General features: G+C 37.5%; 1 protein-coding gene across 1 annotated transcript in view; it reads left to right on the forward strand.

The window, feature by feature from the left end:
• Nucleotides 1-22,662, forward strand: part of MUSK (muscle associated receptor tyrosine kinase) — a 92,537-nt gene that overhangs the window by 12,706 nt on the left and 57,169 nt on the right. The window contains exons 2-5 of the mRNA XM_052645287.1: nucleotides 644-770; nucleotides 5,179-5,330; nucleotides 10,024-10,151; nucleotides 11,556-11,697. Coding sequence (XP_052501247.1) covers nucleotides 644-770; nucleotides 5,179-5,330; nucleotides 10,024-10,151; nucleotides 11,556-11,697 — 549 coding nt within the window. The remainder of the gene's footprint in view (nucleotides 1-643; nucleotides 771-5,178; nucleotides 5,331-10,023; nucleotides 10,152-11,555; nucleotides 11,698-22,662) is intronic.

Here is a 22,662-nt window from a genome sequence, read left to right on the forward strand (position 1 = left end):
GGAAAAGTGATTTTTAAACAGGAATTGTTAAGATGGCTTCCTCTCTTCACACTAACTTCCCATCAGTGACACTTTTCTTCCAGTTGATTGATGTGAGAGAGGCAATAGATATTTTGTATACATAATTTTATATATTTTTTCCTAAAAAGGATATCTAAATTATATTAACTCTGGGCTTCACAAAACCAGGCTCTGCCTCCACTCATATATAATAAATTCTAAGCACAACTCTCCTGAGAACCTCCTCTGTCGATTCTCAAATGCTTAGTTTGAAAGCAGCAACAAAATCCTCTGTATAAAATTTTTCCTCCCTTTCGGCAAATTTTTGCTACGGGGCAACATCATTCTTATTCAGGTCCATTGTGGCCTCTGACTGCTTACAGTGAAAGTGAAATTCACTCAGTCGTGACTGTTTGTGATCCTGTGGACTATATAGACCATGGAGTTCACCAGGTTAGAATACTGGAGTGGGTAGCCGTTCCCTTCTCCAGTGGATCTTCCCAACCCAAGGATTGAATCCAGGTCTCCTGCATTGCAGGTGGATTCTTTTCCAGCTGAGCTACAAGGGAAGCCTGACTGCATACAGAAGGGTTAGGAAACAGCACTGCAGAATGCTCTCCTTTCACTTCTCCTCTCCTTTCAGCCCCTGTCATCACCACTCCTCTTGAAACAGTGGACGCCTTAGTTGAAGAAGTTGCTACTTTCATGTGTGCGGTGGAATCCTACCCCCAGCCTGAAATTTCCTGGACCAGAAATAAAATTCTCATTAAGTAAGTATTCTGCCTTTTTTCACCAAGAATGACCAAGGCTGCCTTGGGATTTATCTTTGTCGTAAATGCAATCACAGCTCTTGGCAGTACTAAAGTTCACCTTCTAGAATATTTAAAATGTAACTCCCACATTTCATAAATGTAAGATCTGAACATCAGTGAGGTTAAGGGAGTTGTCCAATGTAAAGTGATTTAACTGATATGGGAGGTTAGGTCCTAGAGGAAATTTCACAGTAATTAGAAAACACCATGGTATCCTAACTCTGGGGGTACATGTTCCAGAACATTCTGGGGAGTTAATAGGGACCAGCCTCATTTCCTGTGCTTTCAATATCCCAGTCAAGTCATGCATGTTATCTAGGAATCTGACCTCTAGGTAACCATTACTTTTTCTTTTGAATGTCAGAAAGGACTCCTGATGTGTATAGTGAGGTAACCTCTCAAACAGTAAAATTTCTACTGGGCATATAAAGGTTATACTATCCTTTCCTCATTACAATAGCTATCTGACCAAAAATACTCCAAAATATCTGTAACAAAGGGAACCATGAGCTTTCTAGAAGGCCACATACCTTGAGTTAGGGCTAGAGTGTTTAACTGCTCCATAGGCTGGGGTCCATGAACTTCGATGGGGAAAAATTATGTGTTTGTTTTCACTAAACTCTAACTGAAATTTTGTATTTCCTCCTATTATATGTGCTGTAATGTGGGAAATTACCCTGGGCTCTGGAAGACTTCAAGTAGCTCTATCAGGCAAGCTATCTCAGAAATCCTGGAATAGGAAGGCTTATAAACCAAATTAAGATGCTTGAAATACAGTTTATTAAATCAATTTAAAATACCCAATGAAACAAAAAGACAACCTACAGAATGGGAGAAAACATATGCAAATTATATAACCAATAAGGAGTTAGTATCCAAAATACATAGACTGCTCCTACAATTCAATATCCAAAAATAAAAACAAAAAACCCACTCAAAAAATGGGCAAAAGAGCTGAACAGACATCCTTCACGAAGACACACAGACAGCCAACAGGCACACAAAAAAGATGCTCAACATCACTAGTTAATAGAGAAACAACAATGATACATCACACCCCACCAGTTGGGTCAACTACCATCAAAAAGTCTACAAATAGCAAATGTTGGAGAGGATGTGGAGAAAACGAAACCCTTACACACTATGGATGAGAATGCAAGTCAGTGTGGCCTCTCTGGAAAACAGTATGGAGGCGTCTCAGAAAGCTAATAATACATGCACTGTATGATCTAGGCATTCCACTCCAGGGCATAATCCAGAAAAAAAGGAACACACTAATTTGAAAATGTGCATGCACCCCAAATTGATAGCAGTACTATTTCCAATAGCCAAGACATGGAGGAAACCCAAGTGTCCATAACAGGTGAATAGGTAAAGAAGATGTGGTATATATTTACAATGGAAGCTTGCTCAGCCATAAAAAGGAAAGAAACTCTGTCATTTGCACCAGGGTGTATGGACTTAAAAGAATATTATGCTTAATGAAGTAAGTCAGAGAACAGCAAAGACTGTATGCTACCACCCACAGACGGAATCTAAAAAGTAATTCACATGAACGTATGTGCAAAACAGAAAGAGACTCACATAGAAAATAAACTAATGGTTACCCAAGGGGAGAGGGAAGGGGAGTGCAAATTGGGGGTACGGGATTACAAGATACGTGTGTGTGTGTGCGTGTGTGTGTGTGTGTGTGTACTGTCGCTTCGGTCATGTCCAGCTCTTTGCAACTCCACGGACTGCAGCCCACCAGGCTCCTCTGTCCATGAGATTCTCCAGGCAAGATTACTGGAGTGGTTTGCCATTTTCTTCTCCAGGGGATCTTCCTGACCCAGGGATCCAACCTGCACCTCTTTCAGCTCCTGCATTGGCAGACAGCTTCTTCTCACTAGCGCCACTTGGGACTGCTATGTAGAAAATAAATGAGCAACAGGATATACTGTGTAGCACAGGGAACTATAGCCACTATCTTGTAATAACTTTTAATGGAGTATAATCTGTAAACATACTGAATCAGTAGGCTATATACACCTGAAACTAATATAATACTGTAAATCAACTATACTTCAAAAAGAAAGAAGAAAATAATTTATATTTTGAAAATTATAAATACTATGTCCCTCACAATCTACAAGCAATTTATATACTTTAAGCAGCAATGATACGACAGATTATAAATCTTGAAAGTTTCTATTTCACAGAGTGGCTGGACTCTTAGTCCACAAGCACATCTGCAAAACATTCAAATATTCACATTTTCCATGCAAACTTAAACATAGCAAAAAACAACAGCAAAGCAAAAATTACATGAGAGTTAGTATCATGGCTATCCCCAGTTATTTAATGTGATTTAATGAACTACCCAGTGATTGATTATATCATCCTTAGTCACATAGACCAAAAATTACTATATCTCTTTTCCCTCTTTAAGATCAGTGCATGATGGGGACCATTCATCGAATTCAAAATCAAGAATCCATTTCCTTTACATTTTTTGTTTTCAGGTTATATTACTTTTTCCCATTTCTACTGTAACAAATTACCATAAAATTAGTGGTTTGACACACACAAATTTATTATCTCACAGTTTTGGAGTTCAGAAGTCTGAAATCGGTCTCTTTGGGCTAAAATCAAGGTGTTGACAGGGCTGCATTCTTTCTGGAGGCACGAGAGGAAAATCTGATTCCTTGCCTGCATTTCTTGGCCCTTTGCTCCATTTTGAAAGCCAGCAACTGCATAACTCCAGTCTCATCACATCTCGTTCTCTGATCCTCCTGCTTCCCTCTCTCATCTTTTAAGGACCCTCACTGTTAGGTGGCACGAGTGCTTAAGAATCTGCCTGCCAGTGCAGGAGACGTAAGAGATGTGGGTTTGACCATGGCCACCCACTCCAGTTTTCTTGCCTGGAGAATCCCACGCACAGAGAAGCCTGGCAGGCTGCACTCCTGGTCGATAGGTTGCAAAGAGTCAGACACGACTGAAGCGACACAGCATGCAAGCATGCATGATTACATAGGGCCCATCTGGATAATTCATGATACTCCATTTTAAGATTCTTGACATCTGCAAAATCCCTTTTGCCATGTAAGGTAACATATTCACAGGTTCTGGGGATTAAGACATGGATCTTTGAGGGGGGGGTTACTCTGCTTAATATATACTTGTTGCATAAAGCATTTTTATTTGGTCATAAAACTCACTTTTAGGTTGACATTTCCCCTCATATTTCTTTCCATTGTCCTAATTCCCTTCTTAACGATCAGGTTGCATGCCATTTAGTGAGATAATATATGTAAAACATAATTTTTACGGTTTAAGCCTCTTTTGCTCCCTATGTATCCCACAGAACTAGAATTGTGCCTGGCACTTGTTAGGCACTCAACAAACATTTGATTAATAAATGAACAAATACTTAGTCAACTGTTAGTTAATTCAATATATATATATATATATATATATATATATATATATATATAATTTTTTTTAACCCTTCCCTTTTTTTTCCATTTTTTAAATTGAAGTATAGTTGACTTGGGACTTATCAGGTGGCACAGTGGTGAAGAATCTTCCTGCCAATGCAGGAGACACAAGAGATGCAGGTTCAATCCCTGGGTCAGGAAGATCCGCCAGAGCAGGAAATGGCAACCTGCTCCAGAATTCTTGCCTGGAAAACTCCATGGACAGAGGAGCCTGGTGGGCTATTGTCCAGGGGGTCACAAAGAGTTGGACAGGACTGAGCAACTGAGCACAGCACACACATAGTTGATTTACAATGTTGTGTTAGTTTCAGGTGTATGGCAAAGTGATTCAGTGTGTGTGTGTGTGTGTGTGTGTGTGTGTATGTGTTTGTATATTCTTTTACAGATTCTTTTCCATTATAGGTTATTATAATATATTGAATATATTTCCTTGTGCTATACAACAGGTCCTTGTTGTTTATCAATTTTATATATAGTAGTGTGTATCTGTTAATCCCTTTCTGCAAGTCACATGTATGTGCGTGTTTGTGTGTTCATTATCTAGCTGCTACTCCCAGTAAATATGGGAGAGGACTCATATCTTGGGTAATGATATACTTTCCTAAATAAAGTAAATTTTATGTTGGGTGGATCCTATCAATAGACATCACCTTTCAAAATTATTTTTGAAGGACTCAGCACTGCTTTGATTACTGCAGCCTAGGAAAGATGAAAAAATGTTAGCTTTCTACTCCCAAATAAGCTTATTCTTTTACTCAGAACTTATTCAAGTTTCTTCTTCCCTTTAATCTGCTTCATCCACTGGTAAATCATCTGCTGGATCATATAATCATAGTAAAAAAAAATCACAGATGGGGCCCTAACCTGCCATAATTGTCTGTGACCCACAGGCTATTTGATACCCGGTACAGCATTCGGGAGAATGGTCAGCTCCTCACCATCCTGAGCGTGGAAGACAGTGATGATGGCATTTATTGCTGCATTGCCAACAATGGTGTGGGAGGAGCTGCCGAGAGCTGTGGAGCTCTACAAGTGAAGATGAGTGAGTGGGAAAGAGAATCATCCATTGATTTCTAAGCTGACTTGGTACACTTTGAAGCAGAGAGTAAACAGAGCCTCCTGCATATCTGGAGGTTGGGCAGCCAGACAAGTTCAAGTTCAAATCACAACCTTGAGACAGTTCCACACTTTTTATTCCTGCCATCACCCACCAGCCTACAGGCAAGCCTCATCATTTTCTGCCTTCTCCCATTTTCTAGCCTTTTTTATGACTCTCTATTTGCACCACCATGAAATCTTTCACCAGGAACTCCTCTTTAAAATCTTTACCCTATACCTTTAATTTAAAACAGTTTCATTACAACCAGACACCCTTTTAATCTCTAACCTCTTTGCAGACACTTTATTCTACCCTTTTGCCTTATTTCAAACTTTATTTTTTTGAGTGACTTTTTAAACTTGAATGATTTTTCTGTTTAAAGGGAGGCTGTTTATTTCTTATCCACTTCAAGTTAACAAGACTAGCAGGTACTGGGGGTTCGTTGCTACTTTTAAGCCATTATATTTTGTATTTCTGTGCATAACTTTTCCTTTCACGAAGGCTTATACCATTTTGACCAATCTCTCTAACTCTACTTATTATCTACTCACTTTGAGGTCCTCTCCCATATTTCTCAAAGATGTTGATTCCAGATTTATTATCTTTCTATCCACTCCTACTCCTGCTATTATCCTAAGGAATTTTATCAGCCATGAAACACAACCACTATTCACTTCATCCTATAGTCTCTTGACCTTTGCAAGTCCTGTGATGTTAACCTTAACTCTTTTTCAGTCTATCCAATCTATGATCTTGGTACCCCAGGAAATAGACTGTATTTCAAATATTAAACCCCATTAGGTCACATCCTGAACATGGACGTTTCTATTTCCAGCTCTGTCTGATGAGAGAAGTTGTTTCTCACACAAAGGACTTGCCTCCAAACAGAAGGGACAAACTTTATCAGTCTCTCTCTCAGCTAAGAACAGAGTCCAGCTCCCTCGTGCCCTTCTTCCCACTCCAAACCGTCACCATCATGGTCACGCTCCTGCTCCTCTCTGCTCTCTGTTTCACTGACCCCCCAGTGGACACTTCATTCAGTTCTCTCTTCACTCCGTTCTCTCTCCTACCTGGTGTGGCGTCATCATGCAGATCTTACTGCTAAGTCGCTTCAGTTGTGTCCAACTCTGTTCAACTTCACAGACGGCAGCCCACCAGGCCCCGCCATTCCTGGGAGTCTCCAGGCAAGAACACTGGAGTGGGTTGCCATTTCCTTCTCCAATGAAAGAAAGTGAAAAGTGAAAGTGAAGTCGCTCAGTCGTGCCCAACTCTTAGCGACCCCATGGACTGCAGCCTACCAGGCTCCTTCGTCCATGGGATTTTCCAGGCAAGAGTACTAGAGTGGGTTGCCATTGCCTTCTCCACAGACCTTACTAGCATCCTTAAATCTCATGAACTCTTGTGCCCCAACACCTGATGCTTGTAAACTCTCAACCATATAATGACATAACCTTTATTTTCTCCTCTCTGAATCACACTATTGATGGGAAAAATCACAGAAATATGCATATTAGCACCATACAAAGGATGGTGGAATCCAGTTCACCTGTGACCTTTATTGTGAATTTTTGTTGTTGATTTTCATCACTATTTATTTCATCTTTTATCTTTCAGTTTTGTTATTATTGTTTCGCTGGAGGAAGTCACTTGCTGCTTCTTTTCAGTCTGAACACGAGATGTATTTTATGAATGTTTGCATGGCTGAAAGTCTTTATTTTGCCCCCAATCTTAAGTAAATAATTTGTCTCAGTACAGAAGGGAGTTTTAAAAGGTTTTCCTTTAGGTTTTAATAGACAATTATTCATTGCCATATGACATTTTAGGTTGAAGATAAGAAATCTTTCTCTTATTTGTTTACACATACACCCTATGTTTATCCTAAGTTTTTTTGGATTTTTCTAATTCTGGAATTCTTAACGTTTCAAACTGACAAACATACAACAGGCTTGTGTTTTGTTATTTCTACGTAGTCTTAGGTGAGCCATTTTGCTCTAAAAACCAAAGGTTTTTTTTTTCCCCCCAAGTGAGCTACACCTTTTTTCTATTTTCTTCCTCTTCATTGATCTCATTCTTAAGCTTTTAATCAACCAATATTAGGTTTCTTTATTCAGTTTTTTACAACTCCAAGTTTATCCTCATATTTTCTACATACCTATCTTGATATTCTACGTTCTAGGAGATTTGCTTGACTTTTCCTTCTATTTCATGTATTTGGTCTTCAATATATGCTGCTATTCTGATGTTATCTTTAAATACTTTGACCTAAAAACCCATAGTTTTAACTTCCAGGTGTTCTTTCTTCCCTGATTGCTCTGTTTTTCATAGCCAACTCTATGTGTTGCATGGTGCAATATTCACTTATCTAAGGATACTATTTATACATTTTTAAAAACCATTTTTCCCCCTGCTTTGCTTCTGTTTCTTTCATGCTAAGTTTTTATTTTCTTTTGGTTCTTTTCCTTCATGCTCGTGGTCTTTCTCAGATGCCTGTTAATCTTTTATGTTCATCACACCTAGAAATGATGTCCGAGATTAACTGTAATAGGTAAGTAGTGAGGACATCATGGGAAAAGCTGTTCTCGAGATTCTGAGAGTAAGCAGGTCAGGATGTACCCAAAAATAGGCTTTCTCTCAGTATGTGGGGCAGAAAGAATACCAAGGAAGGAAGAAGGGTCTATTTTGCTGATGAATGAAAGTATGATTCCAAAGACAGAGCATGTTTAAGGACTTGACTGCTTTGTGGTACTACTTTTCCTTCGCATATTGTTCATTCTGGCAGTAAATGTTCTTGATTTGGGTTCCATCCTAACCCCCCTTTTCTTCTTCTATTCTTTCTCTTTCTCTTCTTTCTCTTTGGGAAAGCTCGCCTAGTGTGGGTACACGCTGGTGTGGCCATCCCAATTGTTATTTTGGAATGCTTCTATACTGCTTGCTAAGGAGCTGTTTCCTGTGACCCTCAAGGTCCCTACCCCATTGCTACTCCTACTACCTAGGACCTCCTTAGGGGCTCCTGCCCCCAGATTCTTTATGGTCCAACAACGAAAGGCTCAATTTTGGCATAGCAGAACACTTCCAGCATCCAGCTTCAACAGAATAACCAGTTCTGATTAGTCAATGCTCATGGCTCCACCTGAATCATGCTCCCTTAGAGTGGGGAATCCATCACTCCACATCAGTACTCAATTCATTCCTAGTTTACTTCATCACCAATTCTCACAAAGGTTCTTCTGACCTCTCGTCAACAGATGGCAAAGATAACTTTTTCACTGAGGGAGATAGTAGTTATTTGCTTTAAACAAAGGTTTTCTGCCTAAGACATTATCTGTGACTCGGGTCTGCTATAGGGATCAGTTCGGGAGCCCAATGAAAGTAATGAATAATACTGTCTTTGATTATGTCACAGGCATATCAACTCCCAAGCTAAGCTTTGATCAGTAGCTGTATGACAACTCTACCCACAATCAAGGTGCCTAGTCATTATCTAAATGTACATATTCATTGTCATTGATAAGAAGGAGCATTGTATGCTTTACATAGCAGGCAAAGTAACAAAGATGATATTTTCCTAAAACATGTTTAAAGCTTGTCATGTACTTTTGCCAGAATGCAGGATCATACCACCTATAAATGGCAATCAATAACTAGATTAAAAATCCAACCAAACCATGTCCCCTCAACACTCAACACACACAAACACACACACACAGTTGAAGTAGAAGAGGAAAAAAATCTTTATTTCCTACTCTTCTATGTCAAAGCAACACATTGATTATGGCACATGACCTGAAAGAAGTAAAATGCATCCATTTCTCAGTAGTCTATCCTGCTAGACAGACTCTATTTGATAGCTCTCTATTTGATATCTGTAACATAAAATCCCTAAGGAAATAAATTTAACTTTCACTATTTTATGAATGTTTCACATAGTAAAATAACTGGCATCCTGAACTTGTTAATTCTTCTATACATTAGATTTACTATCTTCTTCCTTTGAAAGCTCAGTATTGGAGACTAAAAGTTAACTGACATAAACTATTTCTTCTGAAAAAATTAATTTAGGAGTGTTTCACAGTACATACAAGTTTGCTTTGCAGAGTCGAGTTACTCTAAATTGTATTACAGAATTTCTGATTATAAATATAGTAATATCTGATTTATTTTCTAGAGGACAAATGTATCTAATTTTTAATCATCAAATTTAATGGTCAAATTAAGATGGAAACTAAAGGGACAGTAGGTCATAACTCAGAATTGTATACAAATGTAAACATATCAAACCTTTATTTTTATGTTTTCACGTCTATTGCTATGAATTAATGAGTTGTTACAGCAACAGCTTATTTTAATCAACTTTTTATTAACTATTTTTAAAAGTGCAGACCACTATGATAATTTCATGCTAATATGTTTATGAATTGATTTTTCTCAAATAAGATGAAACAGAGGTAATCTAAATTTAAAAAAATTATTTCTGCTTGATATCCACTAAAAACATGGCTCAGCACTTGGTGAGTTCTGTATTATAATACATCTAAGAATATTTTTAATAGATATTAAGAATTAAGCATAAAGTTAGAGATTCTAAGTTTAGTAAATCCAAATTGCCTTTTTAATTTTTTCCTTTATTTTCCTTTAGAACCTAAAATAACTCGTCCTCCCATAAATGTAAAAATAATAGAAGGATTAAAGGCAGTTCTACCATGTACTACAATGGGCAATCCCAAACCATCAGTGTCATGGATCAAGGGGGACAGTGCTCTCAGGGTAAGTGATGATTATGTTAAAACATGTACACACAACATATTTTCAAATACAACAATCCTTTGCAAATTTTCAGTCACACACTTAAAAACTTTTAGTATAAAATATTTTCCATGTACAACATTTTAACCAAACCTAAATATTTGAACCATATCTAAATATTTTCCATGTACAATACTGTAACCAAACCTATATATATATGTGTGTGTGTGGGTGTGTGTGTGTGTGTGTGTATGCAAATTGTAAGGCATCCAGTTGGGGCTGAGAGGAGAGAAAAGAGATAGGGACCAGTAGTGTTAAGGATGACAAAAGAGGCAGAGCAAAGCTAAGCTAGAGTCTTCTTTGCTGGTTGGTCAGTTGGTTGGTATTTGAATCATTTATTTTTTCTTTTAACATTGAATCTTTGAGACTCCAGAGATTTTTTTTTAGAAAAGGAACTAAGCTTCAAGTTTTAGACCTGACAAATAGCTTCTAGAAGGAGAGAGAAAGAAATGAGATTTGGAAGAAAAGGAATGAGAATATTCTGGAGTGAAGTTAGAGCATTAAGACTCAAGACTGGTGACCTTGACAATGACCTCAAGTAGTCAAACTTGAAATACATTATTCACACCCTTATTTTGTACTGCTTTTGTATGTACCTACATTTATTGATAAATTACTATTCTGCATCATCATTGTCTCTTTCCATCCTTGCATAACCTGCTATGAACTCAGTGAGGTCACAGACAATATGTTTTTCATGTTACTATACTCAGAGTATTCCATGGGGGGATACATAGGTGTTGATCTCTATCAATGCATTGAAATACAACATAATATCAATTAGCTTTGTTTTATTTAAAACAAAACTAATAATTTTCATTTTTATGATAATCTATATAATTTTCTGGCTTTCCTTTTGTTATATTTCCTACACTAAAAGAAGGAGTGGCTCTATATATACTACTGAATTTAGATCCCCAAAGAGAATATAGATGTAATATTTTAATTATAAAGACCAGTCTTTGTATTTCCTGTAGAGTTTTACGACTTTTAAAAGGATCCCATATAGGCAGTGAGCATGCTTATTAAGAGCAATGCTTTTAATCAAACAAACTTGGGTGTGATAGATTTAGATATCAAATTCTAAAATAAGGCTTGTTGATTTAGGACATCCAATAAGCTATGGGGTCCTCGTGTATTGAAAGAAAATAAAAATAACTATACTTATGGTATTGTTATTGAAATTTATTTTTATAAGGGAATCTTATACCATCTCATTTATTATTCTATGTTATCCATAATAAATGTCAAATAAATGTTAAAATAATATTTCTGATGAGTGAAAATGATGACTTGATGAAATATAGCAAATGTATCCTTGACAGACTCATGTTCATGCAAAATTCACGTACCTATCTCTGGCAGGAAAATTCCCGGACTGCGGTTCTTGAATCTGGGAGCTTAAGGATTCATAATGTACAAAAGGAAGACGCAGGACATTATCGATGTGTGGCAAAAAACAGCCTTGGGACAGCATATTCCAAACTGGTGAAGCTGGAAGTGGAGGGTAAGAAGCTTTGTTTCTCCTCATGACAGTGTTAGCAGAAGGCCTCATGCTCTACTGTGAAGGCTGTACTTCATCTTGCAAGACAGGCAGTAGGGAGTTTAGCGCCCTCAGTTATTCCAGATATTAGGCCATCAAGTCAACACTCAAAAATTGAAAGGAGGGGAAAAAAGTTCATTTGTTTAATAGGTCATATTCCATCTATATTCCATCAATTGACTGAAACAGACTATATTACTAAAACAGTAGGATACCATTTCAGAATATCTTCCTGGCTTGGACAACTCTCCCTTGTTTATCAATTTGGAGATACTCATCTTTCTCAGCATAAAAGATGTGTCTTTAAAATGTATCAAAAGAAAAATGTAACTTCTTTCCAGACTCTGTTCTGTCACAAAGGTTAAGAAAAATAAAATACTGACTCAAAATGTATAACTCCAAATGGTCCTACTTCTATGAGTTATACTGTCAAGATATGTTACACTTTTTAAAATGTTCCTTGAAGTCAATGAATTCAACAGCCGGTTGTGAAAGATCTTCACTGAGAAATCAGAATCCAGAATGAGCTAGGGATTCTATCCCATTTGGTCATCAGCTCCCTCTTGACCTGAAATGATATCAATTTTGCTTAAAAAGAGAAACTTTCAGCATGCCTATACTAGGTGAGGAACCTGAGTGCAAAACTTTTTCTACCGTTTCCTGTTTTAAGCCTTAGAATTAACCTCTCTGGTTCCCAATTTTCTTATCTGCAAAGTGGGGTTCATTCTGAGTATTCAGTGAGATAAGTTACTGGTTGTATTTAGCACAGTGTCTGGCCCTTTGTAAACATTCAACAAATGTTGACTGTAAGAATTATCACTTCTTTTTCTGCTTTACTGTTATCTGATCAATAACGTGATTATCACACATTGACACAAATTATATTTCAATTGGGAAAGGTTTCATAGTTCCCCCTAGCTTACTTTGATGTCACCTTTCTCTTGAGCCAAAACTGACCCCTTCCTACATTTCTTCCTTCTCAATCACAGTTTTCTATTAGCTCCTGTAAGATTATCTTTATTGCCTAGCTAGATATTCTCACAGCTTTAATGATCTTATTTCTATTAACTGTTCATGGAAAGAAATGAAATTGGAGGAAATTGTGGTTGTCAGACATAAAAAGGATATACTTTTAGCACAGCTGCTAGACTTTAATATCTTTTAAATGATCAATGCTATTTAAAGCTCAGAATGCAACCACCGCCTGATGTAACTCACTGAGTGAAAATTAAATAAACATACAAACACATTTGGTCACACTTTCAGACACAATGAATGTCTGCCTGGATTCAGTGTTTCCTTGAACTGTGTGTGGAGGGATACAGAACAAATGTTAGCCATTTATAAATAATATCATGAAGATTTTTCTCTTCAAGGCATGAAATATGAGCCCTCTGATTCATGACATAAAACATTGATTGTTCAGGTTACTGTCTTCAAAGATAATGGAACAATTTGCCTTAGATTTGGCCTAGAGAAAATTATCACAAATTTCATTAGTTGGAGTTCAATTACACAGCTTAGTCTTGCCTTGCCATTTAGTTTTGTATCATGCCTATCAGTAAAACTGAATGCTCTCCTTCCTAACATTTAAACAGTCATGTTCACTGTGTTAACAATTAGTATATGCAAGACATTTTATTCAAGCTGCTAGTACTGAAAGCTCATAATATCATTTAAAGGTACTTTACCAGGATGTAATAAGCTCATTTTAGCACACAGGTCTATTTCTACTTCATTCTAGTCCCTATTAAAGTAGTCAATATACATGAAAACATGTGACATGCTTAACACAACTGCTGGTATATACTACGTATTTAGTAAATAGCATCAACTAAAATTATTACTATTAGAACATAAATATTGCCGCAAATGTGTTTGGGCTTTTGAAGCTCTGTGAGGTTGGCTTCCGCTTAAAGAAATGGTTGAGGCATGTCCACAAGATATAACACAGACACGACCTATTTAAAAGAAGGGTCAATTAAACCAACAACTCAGAGCAGGTAAAAAGGCAACTAAGAAGTCACTGGAAGAATCCCGATATGCCTGCAAATGCCTGCTGTCTTGGTGACCGTGAGGGCTGAAGATAAAGCAGGGTCACTCAGGACAGATGAGCATTTGTTACGTATTGTGTCAGTAATGCTGCAAATTAGTTTAAGCAAATCAGAACGAGAGCCTTGTAAGAGCTATTTGATGTTGGGCTACATTTATGGCAAATAGGTATGCCAGGAAAAGATAGGGTTTGTCTGCTGTCGTGAGCTCTAATGAGGTTAATCTTGCCAGTTTTTTTTTGTTTGTTTTTTTTTTAATTTTTTTTATTTTTATTTTTTTTAATTTTAAAATCTTTAATTCTTACATGTGTTCCCAAACATGAACCCCCCTCCCACCTCCCTCCCCATAACATCTCTGTGGGTCATCCCCATGCACCAGCCCCAAGCATGCTGTATCCTGCGTCAGACATAGACTAGCGATTCAATTCTTACATGATAGTATACATGATAGAATGCCATTCTCCCATATCATCCCACCCTCTCCCTCTCCCTCTGAGTCCAAAAGTCCGTTATAGACAGTTTATACAGATTTGGTACAGTGTGTTCACTAAACCTTAGCAGCCATAATAAAGGTGAAAGAAATACCCTTGGACACGTGAAGTTCCCTGTCTAGACTGTTGGGTCACTGGAATGGCAATGTAAAGATATTTTAGGGGACTTCCCTCATTGTTCAGAAGTTAAGACTGTGCTCCCCATGCAAGGGCCTGGGTTTGATCCCTGGTCAGGGAACTAGATTGCACATGCAGCAACTAAGACCAAGCGCAGTCAAATAAATCAAAACAAAACAAAACAGGCTCTTTGCTATCCTATCAAAAAAGATTGTACCTTTCTGCCTTGCCTTAAAAGGTTCAAAGAGTGACATGCAAAATTACTGATGGAACAATCCAGTTTAACCATGACCAAACATGGATATCTTTCTAAAAGGATGAACAAGGCGATGTTTAACATTTTAAAACACTAAATGCTTTACAGGGATTATTTTATTTAATTTTCACTAACAGTCAGTGAGGAAGGGCCTATCATTGTACCATTTTAGGAAACCGAGGAACACACAGGGTAACTAACTCACTCAAGGCTGCACAGACAGAGGCACCTAAGTAATGCCGAGTACAGCCTGTTCTGTTAAATAACAGGAGAATCATGTGTGACATCGTCAAGATTAGGATCAGAATGAGGATGGGGGAAGAAGCCAAAAGTCTGTGAATGAAGGAGAATGGGAGTTGAAGAAGAGAGATAGTAGATGTGGATTTATTTTTTCCCAATAAAGAGAAAAGAGATGAGTCCAAAAAGTGAGCAGTAGCTGGAGGCCTCATTGGCACACAGGTAGTGTGGTTTTGCAAAATTTCTCTTTTAAAAAAGATTGAAATGTTTTTTTTTTTTTTTATTGGCAATGTTAAAATATTAATGACAAGGAACCCAGAGAGAAGAAAAATCTGAACATACAGTAGAGAGGCTGAATTTTCAAGGGGCTGTGGTACTGGAGAAGGTAAAAGAGACGAATGCAGCAACAAACATTTTATGGGGGCGACCACATGACCCAGTTTACCCTGTTCTGGTTTACACCTGTCATCCTAGAATAATTATTAATAGAGTCTCTCTTTTACTTTCAAAAATATCCTGGCTTCAATGGTAAATTACACGATTATTGTACTTAGACAGGAAAAAGAAACTTTCTTCCCTGTAATAGGGAGAAAGGAGAAAAGGGGTGTATTCTGGTACGAATGAGTTCATAAATTAGGTGGATGGAATTTGAGAAAGCTCTGTTCTGATGGGTTCTGTTTCCTGTAGGAAGTAGGAAGTAAGATTATCTCCTGAAAATACTCCTATAAAGGGGGGCAAAGGGATGAGGAGGTTTTTAAATAGCTGTGGGTAATGGGGGAGATGAGTCACAGGAAAACTAAGCTTGCTGGGCAACATGAAGGTTTCAGCAGAGAACAGGACTAGGAATACAGACTGGCAGCAATTTGCTTCATTCTGGGTTTTTCCTGCAGGGTTGCACAGCAGTATAAGTCAGAAAAAGTAGAAAGCCAAATCCAAAGGCAAAATATAAGCATTGGAGCTTTGCCAGGAAAGAAAAGAGGGCAAGAAAGTTGAGAATATTGTGAGAGAATGCTTGAAATGATGACTCACGGAATCTTTATGTACTAAATACACAAACCTGGGTTCAAACACAGAGTTCCAGCAACATGATGGACAAGATAACATGAAAATCTTCCTACTACAAACATTCAGAAATGCCAGCTTAGTTGTATAACTCATAAGGAAACAATGTAAATTTTCTGAAGTCAGGAATGAATAGAAATTTGAAAAGCAGAGCAGTAAGATCATGGGGCGGTTGGACCTTGCCCTCCATGTAATAAGACAGGTGCCCATTTCTTTAATGTGTAAGGTCAGTTTTTAAGACTCTTAAAGGGACAGAAATCAAAGTCTTTTGCCCCTGTGAAGTGGAAGCTGGCATTGATACCCTTGTATAAAGCTGAGAACCATAAAAGTTAAAAGGTATGTCAGCAAAACTCTACCCATCAGCAAAGAAAGGCAATACAGAGGCTTGTCTATCTCTCCATAGGAAGAAAAGAGAAGTTTTCTTATGAATGAATATCCAACACTCAGGGCTATATCTCAATTATACTTGATTTTGAATTCATGCTGCCAGCACAGCCAGTTAAGAAATCCCCAGCTAGAGAAATAAACATAAAAACTAGTCCTAGGTCTTCCACAGAAAACATAGAGATGGCCCACAGGCACATGAAAAGATGCTCAACATTGCTAATGAATAAAGAAATGCAAATCAAAACCACAATGAGGTACCACCTCACATTGGTCAGAATGTCTATTATCAGAATGCTTACAAATAATTAAGTCTAGAGTAGGTATGGAGAAAAGTGAACCCTACTATACTTTTGAGGGAAATGTAAATTGGTGCAGCTATTATGGAGAAAGAGTATGGAGTTTCCTTTAAAAAACTAAAAATAGAACTATTATATGATCCAGCAATTCCACTCCAAGGCATGTATCCAGAAAAAATGAAAACTCCAGTGTGAAAAGATGCACCCCAACATTCATAGCAGCACTGTTTACAATAGCCAAGACATAGAAGCAACCCAAGTCCCCAAATAATTGGCTTAAGAAAATGTGGTATATACATACCGGAATATTACCTGACTATAAAAAAGAATGAAATAATTGTCATTTGCAGTAACATGGATCTAGAGAATATTATACTTAGTGAGGTTAAGTCAGACAAAGACAAACACTATATGAGTCATATGTGACATCTAAAATATAATACAAATGAATCTACATACAAACAGAAACAGATTCACTGACACAGAAAACAAACGTTGTTAAAAAAAAAGGGGGGGCAGGAGGAGGGAGGGAGGGACAAATTAGGAGTATGGGATTAACAAACTACATAAAATAGATAAGCAACAGGATTCACTGTATTGCATAGGGGAACTACATTCGATATCTTTAACCTCTAATGGAATATAATCTGAAAAAATGACTGAATCACTTTGCTGTGGACCTTAAACTTATACAATATTGTAAATAAACTATAATTTCAAGGAAAAAATTAGTCTCAAGTCAAAAATTTAACAACAAAAAAGCTGAAAAACAAAACACTTTACACAGGTTAGGGTTTAGATAATGCCACACTGAGGGTGCATTCACAAAGCAAAATTATCACATCCACAGGAAACCACTTGCCTTGAGTGAGAGGTAGCTAACACAATATGTAAAGAGATTTAAGCCCCAGGAAATCCAATTAACAACACAATATAATAAATACTCTCAAATGAATATGTTAAAATGAAACACACAAAAGGAAGAACAACAAAAAAGAAAAATACATTAGGAAGAAGAAAGGCAAGTCTGATAAAGAATTAAATATAATTTTAACAAGTGAAAAATATAAAGACTAAAGTTAAAATTCAGTGGATGGATAATGGTATATTACCCTGGTGGCTCAGAGGCTAAAGCATCTGCCTGGAATGCAGGAGACTCGGGTTCGATCCCTGGGTTGGGACGATCCCCTGGAGAAGGAAATGGCAACCCACTCTAATACTCTTGCCTGGAAAATCCCATGGAGGGAGGAGCCTGGTAGGCTACAGTCCATGGGGTCGCAAAGAGTCGGACACGACTGAGCGACAAACTACAAACTACTACCCAAAGTAAGTTTATCACAAAGTTGTTTATAATAGTATATTTTAAAATATAATTTAAATTTGCATCAATAAGAGGCTGACATTATGTGATGAAATTCGTGTGGACCATTAAAAAGGATGAGATCAATCTATAGTAGTAACTTCTATAACTATCCACCATATATGTAATTTGGGTATGTTTCCTTTCTCTGAATTTCAGTTTCCTCACTCTAAAACAGGGGTAAAAATAGCACCTACCTCTTATGTTGTTGTAGTGACTACATGAATTATTACTGGCAAACAGAAAGCATGATATAATTATCGGCTGTCTTTATAACAATTAATACTTATATAGTGCTTACCGTGTACAGTGAAAAAGAAAATGAAAGTTGCTCAGTCTTGTCCGACTCTTTGCGACCATATACAAGGCGCTATCTTATTTCTTTAGAAATATTAACCCATTAGAAATATTAATGTGCTCATAAGTTAAAAAAGTAAGTCAAAGAACAGCATGTTATATATTATACATTCGGCTTCCCTGGTGGTCAGCTGGTAAAGAATCTGCTTGCAATGTGGGAAACCCGAGTTTGATCCCAGGGTTGGGAAGATTCCCTGGAGAAGGGAATGGCTACCCACTCCAGTATTCTGGCCTGAAGAATTCCATGGACTGTACACTCCCTGGGGTTACAAAGAGTCAGACACTACTGAGCGACTTTCACTTTCATACATTAAGGTAGAAGTGGCAGATTGTTAACTGTCATCATCTCTGTGTACAGAATTACATGAGGGGTGGTTACCTTCCATCATACACTTTCTATAGCTTTAGACTTTCTGAACTTTTATACAGAGACCTTTATAATTAGAAAGAATGAAAGCTTGTACTTATGCTTTGGAAAAAATTACTTCTTCCAAATATACTATTTTAATCAAGTGACATCAACCTTTCTGTTCATTGGTTTGATATACTATTTTTGTAGTTCTGTTGCTCCATTCTGCTTTAGAACAAATTCAGGGATGGAAAAAGTTTTGTCAAAGGCAACTGATTCCTATATTGATTATATATTCACTACACTGGGGTATTGAACCAAAGACTGTTCAGGGTGGGGTCATAATAAACAGAACATGGAAACTGCCATTTCCTTAGGGGAGGAATTAATCCATAAAGACAGTAAGTTGAGAAAGCAAGGGAGTCAATTAGATGGAGTGGGAAGTGAAAAGTTTCAGAGAGTGGCAGCTGCAGTGAATTCTCTTCTCGTTTGACTCTACTTTCTTACTTATGAGCAGAAACCTAAAGTTTATGATTCTATAGTGGCTTGGAGGATCCCAACTAAAATTCCATTTGGGTTCTGATTTCTCAGTGAACATCCTCTACACTTGGTTAGGTGTTCTTGATTCATAGGTAAAATAAAGGTAAGTTTCCATAGAAAAGTGAAGTACTCCTGGGTGAGAACTATATAGGTATGTTGACTTGCCCTTGGTAGGGAAGTCTTTGGTTTCCCAGAGCCCATATTCACCTGGAAGGCAGAAAAGTGATGCCAACCTCACAACTCTGGAGGCTCTTCCTCTGGAAATGTTAACCCCTCCCTCAGGTACCTCTGTGACAACGGGCTTTAGGACAGGCCTCATGGCAGGATAGATGAGGGCCAGAGAAATATGAAACATATCATGTTTCATAGAAAGTTCCATTTTCTAAGTGCTCATTTTAAAATTTTTTACCATATTTGGAGTGAATTCCCCGTCATTGGTTTTTTTACAACAAGCATTGGCTAATTTCTTGTTTCTTTATCATGCATTTCAATATATCAGGAATTGAGATTTGTCTTACCCAGCTAGCTTAGAGGCAATCCTACTTCATTTGTGGCTTCTGCCCTTTAGCTAAGAAGGTTCCTTAGCTGTCTCCAAATATGAGAATGCATATACAATTATAGAACAAAGATAAATCAATCATATTTCCCAGAAAGATTTCCTTATATTTAACTTCAAGTATTGCTTCTGTTGAGATCACAACTTTTAATTAGTTCCTCACAGAGGTAAAAATATCTTTTTCAGCAGCATAATTCCATGTAGCCTCACCCCCCACTTGCCACCTCTGAACAAGGATTCTTACTGCATTAGTTTTGTTTGATTGAAAATGGACAAGGTAACTTCTCAGGGCCCTGTAGAAATAATTACCTTCTAAGTCAAGAGACAGCCTTGTCTCCCTTTCCAACCTACTTCATGTTCTGTCTTAGGCATGTGAGCATCCAAAGAATGATTCCTATCATTTCTCCTACATGTCTTTAACTAAAACAGTTTTCCCCTGAGTACTCCCAAGTACTCAGTGCTCCCAAGTACTCCAGAGCACTCAGTACTCCTGAGTACTCAGTGGCAGAGCGATACCACCTTGAAGTATGATGATTTGAGTGACAGAGCTGGAGTTATCAAGGAGAGGCTGCCATCAAGGGAGGCTATGAATGACCTCTGAAGTACCAGTCTTATTTTACTTTCCTGATTTTGACCTGAGGGATATTCTTCCTTTAAAAAATGTGTTTCATAAGCATCACAGAAATTAAATGTGTTTAAGATGATAATGTAATTAGTCTTTTTATAGACAGAATGATTATTGTTTTGAGATTTTTTTAATCATTAGGAATGATCTATTTTAAAAATTACAAATAGCTAATTTTCTTATATTCCCCTTACATTCTTACATATTTCCCTTAGACTTCCTTTATATCCTTCAATTTAATTATTATGAAATGATTTCCTTATTTGGAGATGAGCACTGATCTTATGCATTCTGTGAATATAACATTCAGACAAATCAAACTTTGTGTGTAGAAACTGGTTAAGTGTAGAAGATTTGAGATCCCAGTTAAAATAGATGGATGTTGGAATGGATTGGGCTCCCTGGTGATGGCATTTTCTATACTACCTCATTTTCCCTTGGAGTTTTAAGCCATTAAGGAAAAGATTGGGCAGAAGAGAGGCTAAAACCAAGGGTTCTCAGTCAGTGACCACCAGTGGGAAGAGGGTACTCAGCACCAGTACAAAGCTGCAGATGAGGGCCCGGAGCAGATCTAGAAGAGAACAGAACCCGTCTAGGTCTAGGGTTATTGTAGGCTCCTCTAATGTTTAAACAACTCCTTGTTTGCAGGAGGCCTCAAAAATAGACCCATGTCTCCACACCTGGGAGAGGCATTTTGGGGAGTAAGGAGGAAAGGTGAGCCACCTGGCAAATTTAATTGGCTCCCATGCAAGAGTTCTCAACACTGGTCAGGGTGCCTTATTGCTGCTGTCTGTCCCTTTCTCTGCAGTCTGAAAAGCTTCACCGTATATCCTTAGGAGTAACTTGCTCTGTGGGAAGCTTCTATTGTTGATTTTTTGCAGACATACACAGTACCTAAAATAAGTAGAATTCTAAAAGACCAAACAAATACATATGTACATAGGATGACCCCGAGGCAAATGTCAAGAGATCTAAAAGATCAGAACTGTTTTCAGAAATGTTAGACTTCTGTCCATCTTCTTTGCCAGAGATCAGATTTCCTTACTGCATCTAGAAAAGTGGAAGTGAACATGTAATGTTTACACACGTTTGATTGCCTTTTCCCTTTGTTTATGCTGCAGCTCTTAATATGACAAACGCCACAGAGAGAGGTATTTAAACCCTCAGTGTGTGTTGTGCTCTCAGTGATTGCCGTTTTAATAAAATTTGCAGTGGCCCTGTTCCCGGCATCAGTTCTATCTGTTTGATGCCACTAACAGGTTTGATTTGCTGTCGTGATTACACTGTGTATTTAAAAACCAAAGAAAAGAAAGAGGCATAAACCTTTGATATTCCTGGGGGCTATCATAGGGAAAATTAAATCTGCATGATCAATGCGGTGCATGCTCTCAGAAAAGGGTTTGACCCATTGATTGCCACTTTAGGGGAGATTATGCTGTATTCTCATCTGAAAAGTTCTGTAGTGCTTTCAAGAAACAATAGTAACACGGTCCTTTATTTGAAGAGTTGTCAGCAATGTTCTCTAAGGATAAAAAAGTTGTATTATTATGCACTGAACATATAATACTTCAAGGTAAAGAACAGTTAGATTCTCTTCAATTGCTCTGAAGAAATGTGCTTCAAAGATTTTTCTTCAGTTGTTTAAGATAATAGAATTGATATAATGTTGACAGTATATTGTCTGAAATGAAATTGAACAGTTAAGGAGCTTAGTATACTGGCTAATAACATGGGCTCTAGGTTGTAGAAAACTGTCTAGACTCGAGTCTAGAGCAGCTGCTTAAGTTCATATCCTGGCTCCAGCATTTACCACTTGTGTAACTTCAGGTAGGTTACTTCCTTTCACAGTACCTCAGGTACCCTACCCGTAAAATAAGGTCAACACTATGTCCTATCTCGTAAGTTGCAAAAGGATAAACCCAAATACTACATTTAAAGCTCTCACAAGAGTGGTTGGCACAGAGTAATCACTCAAATAATAGTCATCAATGTAGTTCTAGGACTAATGAAACTTTGGTACAACAAAAGCAATGACTTAAGCACTTGGGAAGACATTGACAGCTCTTTATTTCACATGCCATCTTCATCTTTGAGGTAGAAGCAATCAAGTTCAATTGCAAAAACTAAATTTTTATTTAAAATAGAGTTGATGTTTTATTAACTTTGGTTTCATTAGAAGAGTAACCAAACACTTTAAAACTTGAAAGGGGCCCTAGAAGTTATAGCTCAATCCCTTAATTTTCAG

This window comes from Budorcas taxicolor, chromosome 8 (genome assembly GCF_023091745.1).
Source record: "Budorcas taxicolor isolate Tak-1 chromosome 8, Takin1.1, whole genome shotgun sequence".
In the NCBI taxonomy this organism is placed as follows: domain Eukaryota; kingdom Metazoa; phylum Chordata; class Mammalia; order Artiodactyla; family Bovidae; genus Budorcas; species Budorcas taxicolor.